The sequence below is a fragment of the Musa acuminata genome, chromosome BXJ2-7 (genome assembly GCF_036884655.1).
Source record: "Musa acuminata AAA Group cultivar baxijiao chromosome BXJ2-7, Cavendish_Baxijiao_AAA, whole genome shotgun sequence".
NCBI lineage: Eukaryota > Viridiplantae > Streptophyta > Magnoliopsida > Zingiberales > Musaceae > Musa > Musa acuminata.
Genome location: NC_088344.1, coordinates 31,615,918 through 31,624,219, shown reverse-complemented (window position 1 = coordinate 31,624,219; position 8,302 = coordinate 31,615,918). Strand labels below are relative to the sequence as shown.

Sequence of the window (8,302 nt, the reverse complement as noted above, 5' to 3'; positions counted from 1 at the left end):
TCATTAAGCCTAAGTTGGTTATATCCATTAGAGTTAGATTTCGTATATATAGCATATTCATGTGGACATTTAAAAAAATTATTTTGAATAAAATAAGCATCTATTCGAGAATTCCATGCTCGTGGGGCTTGTTTAAGCCCATAAAAAGCTCTCTTTAACTTATATATTTTATCTTCTTATTCATAAATAATAAAACTAGGGGTTGTTGAATATATTCTTTTTCTTCAAGAACTTCATTAAAAAATACTTATTTTGCTAGTCATAGGTGCCCAGCAAGCCAATCACGTGAGTGATGGCACGTGTGACTTGACACGGAATCTTTTTGCTTATTATATTTTGGTATTTATCAATTTATATTGATTATTGCATATATGCATGTATATATTGTGATGTCCTTGGATTCGTGCAATGGGAATCGGATCGTGATGAGATCACAATAATAAGACCGATTCACCTTTAAACACATATCCTAAATAATCCCGATCATATCTTTCTTGAGAGGAACATCAACCGGATAGACTGATGTGTTGTATACCCGTCCATATAATGGATGCAGCTGGTCTCATAGCTGCTCGTGTGAGGACACTAAGGATATAGTACAGGTGCTCATTGGAGAATGAGTTCATTAATTGATCCACTTTTGGAATGCTAGATGGTTGATGATGCCATATTGTCAGACAGCAATTCTATAATCCTAGTGGTGTATTTAGTCCTTAGACTTGAGACATCAATGATGTCTTGTATGAGTGCTCCACTCTTTGATATCAGACTTATAGGTTTGGATGTCCCAGATCTAGTACAGTTGGTAATTGGGAGTGACAGTCGACCTTACGAGGGCTATTGAGTGTTGATAGAGGATCATCCACTCTCGACGTCATGAGAGAAATATCCCATGTGTTCTTGCTCAGACAAATCCCTAGCCAGGGTCATTCAGGTTGAGAGAGAAAGAGTTCTCTAGGAGAATCCAATTAGAGCGAGACTCAAGTAGAAACCGTATGGGTGTGGCAGCACCATGCTCGATATACGGTCTCTGAGATATTAGATAGATGAGGGACTATAGGTACACGGTAACTAAGGACAGACAGGTCTAATGGATTGGATTCCCCTGTATCGTTTGGGGACTACGGCGTAGTAGCCTAGTACGTCCGTAGTCGATGAGCCAAGTGAATTATTATAGAGATAATAATTCACTAAGTTAGAAGGAGTTCTGACAGGTATGACTCATGGTCAGCTCGATATTGGGCCTAGAGGGTCACACACATTTGGTAGGCATTGCGATGAGTAGAGGTTCGGATATGAGATATCCGCTAGAGTCCCTATCTTATTGGATATCTAATAAGCCCCTGAATTATTAGATCCCATGGACGAGATCCAATAAGAGCCCATGAGAGATTATTGGATAGAGATCCACTAATCTAACAGGCTTGGGTAATTGGATGCAGATCGAATACCCACTAGGGGAGGATCCATTAGGTTTTGATAGGGGGCCTCTATAAATAAGAGGGATTCAGAGCCTCATAGGTTAGAGCCTTTGCTTGCCTCTCCTATTCTCTTCCCCCTCTCCACCTTAGAGCAGGCCTAGAGTTTTGAGGAACGTCGTCGCAGCCCTGCTGTGTGAATCACCGCTAGAGAGGAGGACGCTTGACCTCCTTCACCCTCTCCTAAAGATCTACAAGGAAACAGAGATATACAATCTCCCTAGGTAACACAATCTACTCTATATGCAGTTTTAAGTTTCGTGGATTTTGCGTATCAATCTTTGCACGACGACGAACATCTCTTTGAGAATAGGGGATTTTGTTTTTCTTGTTCTTTCGCTATACATGTGATGTCGCCCCCAAGTAATCTTACTATTTCCAATCAAGCAACTGGTGCAAATACTTCTTTATGCTCAATCCTATATTGTTGTTTATATCCCTTTGCAACCAATCGGACCATGTATTTCTCCACCTCTCCTTTTGTATTTCTTTTTTTTTTTAAGATCCACTTAACATAGATAGCTTGGTAGTCTTCCGGATGTGTAGTAAGCTCCTATGTATTATTTTTGTTAATGAAACGAATCTCCTCATTCATAACTTGTCGCTATTTTTCTTCTCTATAAGCTTCTTTGAAAGTTAATGGATCATATCCTACAAAAAGATAAAATAAAGATAGTTCATCATTGTTAGTATCAATTATTCGAGTCACATCATATAGCTCCTAAATTGGTCTTATCTTTCTTATAATCGGACTTCTTGAATCATGTGACCTAGCTGATCTAGGTGATGATTCTGGTCACTTCAATGCTTGCTTGTATTATATCATCTTCTTCTAAAGCTATAGCTTTCTTATATTTCTCATCACATTTCTAGTTTTAAATCTGTTGTTCTTGATATATGATGTAGGAATCTACAATACTCTTGATAACGGATATAGGCATCTACAAAACCCAACCTCACCATCCCTACACTCTATTTAGCATAGCAGCTTCAAGAGCCTTTCTCAAGTTGGCAAGACTGAAAAGAGTGAAAATTGCAAATAGCTAATATAATTTTGTAACACATACCAGCAACTTGCAAATTGCTTTGAACTACTGTTAAGCAAGGATTTCTGTTTTCCATAGATAATACTGGCTTGAGCTTCCCAGGGCTAGTACAGTACACGTTCATTTACAAAGGTTTACATATATTTCGGAATAAAGGATTCGTAGAAGAAGCAAGCATAGTACAATACACATTCATTTACAAAGGTTTACATATATTTCAGAATAAAGGATTCATAGAAGAAGCATGCATCGTCATACAATCAAAGTGGAACAGGATGTACAAGTAACAAAGAGATATGTTCCTTTGTCTTCGTAGAGGAGTTGGTGTATCCATCGATGTACTTATATATATTTTCCATCATTCGTGAAAAATTAACAATCCTTTGAAGTAAAGCAACAGGGAATGCAGTTTGATTGAGGCACTCTTCATTTATATCCTTCCATGCATCATCAACTAGAACTTGGAGCTTCTTACATGCCACATGCACATCTGTTCCATATTCTTTCATGTAGCATTGGACTGTGGAGGCAACATGTTCCCTAGTTTGTTCCAACTGTAAATTTCATGAAAAAAGAGGATTAATGATCTACAAATTGAATTCTAACGGATCCTTTCAGGATTTACATGTTCATTATATTAAAACAAATTGATAGACTATTATCAATAATAAGGTGTAGATGAAAGGAATTTGGGAATCTACAGATGTGGAAGCTTACAAATGGGAGTTTTTTTGTTTGTACTAGATTTCTTAATATAAAATCATTTAAGGAGTTCAGCAAAACTTTGATAATGCAATTGAGTGACACAATAAATGCTTTTGAGGGGATAAATAGAAGGAATATTGAAGACAACTTTGGAGATTACCTATTAAACCTCAATTATGGTCCATCTCATCTAATTGGAGAATGTATGTTATTTTCTTTTTCTTTTTTTTTGTGTTAGCATATTTCTACTAGGATAGAAATCAGTGCATAATTTACTATGAAAAATGTTTATATGATATAAAACACAGGAGATTATATTATGACCATACCTCATGTGAAGTAATGTCATTCATGATACGACAAATTATTGCAGAAGCTTGGACAATCTTTGGGAAACTAGTAATCCATTGAAATGCCTCCTTAGTTGCTATTTCTCTCATTCCAACGAAAGAAGCACATTCGAGCATAGGATATCCTGAACTGATGAGGGAAACATGTAGATGTTCTTCCAAAGTTGGTACGTAATGTTGATCTCTCCATTTGGATTCCTCAAAATAAGCTTCAGATAATTCTTTCGTCTGTACCCAAGTAAAACAAAACCATTCCTTAATGTTTGTAATGCATGAGTAGCGTCTACAAGTGGGACAATCTAAGTTCAATACTGTCGCATCTGAAATGCTTATTCTTTGTATTGGCCAATAGTGGATTCATTTATTGCTTATGTAATGCTAATTAATAAAAGTGAAAATAAGAAGAACCTTACAATCTCATCACTCACCGCTTCCTTCAGATAGGTTATGCGATATTTCTCATCGGAAGCCAATAAATCTTCAAACTCTTCAAAGTTGTGGATTAGCTTTAGATAATAATCCTTCATGTACTCTGGTAATTGATGAACAACCTTCGCATCCCACCTGCATATGTATTAGTTTCACCATCTTTAGAAAAATAGAACGTAAACATACATGTTATTTTGCTATACACAATAACTAAAACTATTATGCGATATTTTATTTTCTTATGTGATATTATCAGTGGCACCTTTTGTTATCATCTATTAAGCCATGATAGTAAAAGGTAATCTGTCCATCGATATAAGATTTACGGACCTTTGAATTGCCTCAGTTAGTCGTTGACTCTCCTCCAATGTGCTATAGACATCATATATGTCGTCCAGAATTGAAGTAAGGACAATCACCTTGGTCGCTATCACTCGTGCACGAGAATAGTAGGGTTCAAAGTATACCCCCAGCATCCAGAAATAGCATTCCACCAATCTATCTCGAGCAAAACTGAGATTTTTTGAGGAGACTAAATCATTCCACCACCTTCAAGTCGTTCACAAATCAAAACGGCATTACATATCAATTAAAAGTTTGATGGGAGGAGGAACCAAGCTCGGCAATTAGCCTTCACTTGTTTACATTTGCAACTTGATTGTATCTTTTTTTCTTTATGAAAATCCAGAAGAAATATAGCTCCAGGGAATTCAAAAGTGAGGAAGAGCTTACTTGGTAATGTTCTTAAGTTCCTCGCGATGAAGAGATTGCAGCAAATTGAAGTCCAACTTTGCAAGCTCCAGGATGGCATCATCTCGTGTGGCATCCTCTTGGTATATAGATATGTATTCTCTTGCCAAGAGCCTTCTCATTCTTCTACAGAGAGGTGTCTCGAGGTCAAGAGACACTTGCGTTGTTAATGGTGGTTTAAGATCAGCTAATGCAGACACTAGGTAATTCCTCGTAAAAGAGATGGCTTCATCAAGAATGATCTCCCCATGAGTCCCAAGATAGGCTGCGTTGTACAAGCTTAACAGTCCTTTCACATCACTCCCCAAGGTAGACATGAAACTCCCTCCCTCATCTTTGAACTTGTTAAAGACAACTACAGAAATACATAAGATTTTCTGTTTTGAGAAAAAAACAAACAGTCATATTATCAAAATTAATTTACCGTTTTAAGTGATTACGTGATAATCAATACAATGACTTTTGTGTGTGATTTTTACGTCTATTTTACCGGAGAAAATATTTTTGGTACTGCCAACGTCTATGAGTGAATTAAAAAAAGATGATTAAAGAAGATCGTATTGTTTTGGAATTAATATATATATATATATATATGTATATATATATATATGTATTTATATATATGTATATACTTATATATACATATATATACATATATGTATGTATATGTATATATTTATATATATATATATGTATATATATATATATATATAGATATATATATATATATATATATATAGAGAGAGAGAGAGAGAGAGAGAGAGAGAGAGAGAGAGAGAGAGAGAGAGAACAAAGTACATCTTTATAATATAGTTGTTATAGGAGATCAAAACGTTTTGAGAAGTGTGATGTCACTCATGTACAGAGAAGAAATTATGCAGCAAAATGACCAGCTAATATTGTTAGAAGCCATCGGATTGATTGTTCAGTGACTTCTTTTTTGATGGGCTGATTAAGTTGTCTTCTTAAAACAAAACTCCTCCATCATTTCTAAAATACAAATTAAATTACTTTTGCAAACATAATTATAGATAAAACATACAAATACATCTACTCCAAGGAAACGTAAGAGCATATTACCAGGGGTCACATGATACCCTTGTTGTCTCAGCAGTCGAAACCGGAGAGCAGTCTCGTAGAGACCATGACAGTTCAAATCGGCATCATGGACTCGTTTTAATGATTCACTTATTTCTTTCTCGAAGTGATAACTCAATCCAAGAAGCTGGATAGAATCGACCAACTCCATAGTTTGCAAGATGTCGGTAGTGTCCTTGAACATGCTTCTTACCTGCTCCATCAGTTCTGCAGCTCTCTCTTGCATCCTTGCATCGCACTCCTGCATCCTCCATAGCAATTAATTGTTCAACCAACAAAACCGCAAGAAAGTAGGAAGCGCACATTTTTCATGTTAATGAAACATTAACACCATTCGTTCTCGGAGAGTTTCTTGCCTAAAACTTAGAACATATGTGAGATATATGTGTATATACATGCCTGTGTACTGGGGGAGGACTGGGCCTGTAAGATAAAGTAATCACCCCAAACGGTGGGATGGTAGCTTGCAGACTTGCGAATCACCACTTCATCACCTGGAACGCGTGGCTGCGAAATCACGTTCTCCATTCTGATCTAGATGCAAGTGATGAGAGGATGGCGAGAGCCTGCAGCCTCGTGTAGCAATTTATAGAGTCTTGAATCTGGTTTGGTTTCGTAAGTGTCACGTTTTATGAGAAAGAAGATAACGAATGGGCCATCAGGGACTGTACGCTCCTTTTTGATTGGCTTATGTTTTAGCTTATCCATCATCTTTAATTGACGTCCTATGATTAGTTTTGCTTCTAATAATATAGGTAAAAGACGAGATATAATTAGTTTTGCATCCATCACCCTTGCTCTCACTCTCGTAATAGAAACTATAAATCATGTATATAATCGTATATTAACTTAAGTTTTATAATAAACTCTAAACAGTGTGAAACTCATCATATCAGTCTACTCACTCTCAAACTGTAAATAATATTATATAAACTTTAGTTTAACTTTTAACATTTTTTCCATGTGTGTATTAATCGAACTCTTTTTCACTTTAAAGGGTTAAATTTCTTTCAAAACCTATCTACATATTCTTGTAGGAGTGATCCACTCATATGAGTTGGTTCATTTTGGGATGCTTCATCTTTATTCAATCATCAAACCTCCAATTTGATTAATCGACGAAATAATTCTCATTTTATAAAATAATAAATTAAAAAAATAACATGACATAACATAACGAAATATTAAAACACAAAAGGGTTCACGCTAGAGAAGGTGTTTGGGACCAATTTTGAGCATAAGACTGAGTGAGGAATTCCAAATCCTATCAAAGTAGATATTAAGATCAATAGTTTCATTTTGATTTGTTGTTAAGATTAAGATATAACCAAGGAATCTATAGATTTTGTTGTTCGGAGTAATCAAGTTTCAGTAATAGAATTCTCAAAAGATATGAAGAGACGTAAGGATTCCAAATGTGCAGGTCTTTTTTTATCTGCCACATCAATTGTTCCATATTTGGTTTGAGTGACTCTTTGGAAACAAATCCAAATTGTGATGCCATGGTCCATTTGATGAGACTAGCACAAATCCGGCGCCCCTTGTGACAGTAACTGTGGGCACTTCAAAGGTCTAAGTTGACGAAGAGACTTGGATGCTCCTCAAGTCCTACTGTGGACTCGGATGCATGCTCCGTAATCAATCTGTATAAAGGTTAAGGTTGAATAGATTTCTCGGCCTGGTCACACTAACACAAGTCATTTATCTACAAGTATGGAGCAATCTTAGTGAATAATCATTGACTTCGATTTGATATGGAACAAATATTACCCCTATTACATAGCATGACCACAAGATGAGTGATTTGGACCACATGATGCAGCTTAAGCGACTCTTGGATGGATAATGATATTTTGAATAATATTATTAGCAATCCTAGATACTTTCTGGGTCAATTGTGATTCTTCCAAGGGTATGCACATTCTATCATGGGATTGGGATGGGGATATTCTTTCTAGATATGCTAGGTCTTGGGACTGATAACCTTTCTCATGAAATATACACTACAAGCTCAACAGAGGCCAATATCTTTCCATCATTGATAGTATATGAGATAAAATGGTTAGACCTAAATATGCTGTGATTTATCCTTGGAATATTCAAAATTATTAAGGCAAAGCTAGAATCGGGTTTGTTTCTTCAGGCTCTTGAATGTTTAAGAGGAGAGTTCACTAAATTTGTTGGTGATATTTCTATTATTGATGTTTTCAAAGACAACTATATTTAAGATTCTCGCAGTCCATTCAAGCATGCTTTCAGCAATATACATGCTAGTGATAGATCTTTGGTGGTTCTAATATCATTGTTAATCCATATATCACATGATCATTTTTAGTTTTAGAAGCTAGATAATAAGAGGGTTTGTTCTGCTAAGTCTGCCTATCATTTTCTTGCTTCTCAGTTGGGAAACTTTTGCACCGCCATCTCTCATTGTCGGATTGATCAT

The 8,302-nt window shown here is 36.0% G+C and overlaps 1 protein-coding gene across 1 annotated transcript; it reads right to left on the bottom strand.

The window, feature by feature from the left end:
* Positions 1-2,784: 2,784 nt before the first annotated feature.
* On the bottom strand, positions 2,785-6,081 carry LOC135616208 (alpha-humulene synthase-like). Its single transcript, XM_065115401.1, has 6 exons — positions 5,839-6,081; positions 4,741-5,113; positions 4,339-4,557; positions 4,008-4,143; positions 3,559-3,807; positions 2,785-3,078 (listed from the first exon to the last, which is right to left on the bottom strand). The coding sequence occupies exons 1-6, from the start codon at positions 6,056-6,058 to the stop codon at positions 2,785-2,787; spliced, it is 1,491 nt and encodes a 496-aa protein (XP_064971473.1). The 5' UTR covers positions 6,059-6,081.
* Positions 6,082-8,302: the final 2,221 nt, after the last annotated feature.

Bases quoted from the DNA above. Each gene is read 5' to 3' on its own strand.
- LOC135616208 (XM_065115401.1), bottom strand. From the start codon at position 6,058: ATGGAGCAGGTAAGAAGCATGTTCAAGGACACTACCGACATCTTGCAA. The intron at 5,114-5,838 runs GTAATATGCTCT...GTATTTCTGTAG, and splicing joins AGGGTATCATGTGACCCCTG to TTGTCTTTAACAAGTTCAAA. The intron at 4,558-4,740 runs GTAAGCTCTTCC...AACGACTTGAAG, and splicing joins GAACTTAAGAACATTACCAA to GTGGTGGAATGATTTAGTCT.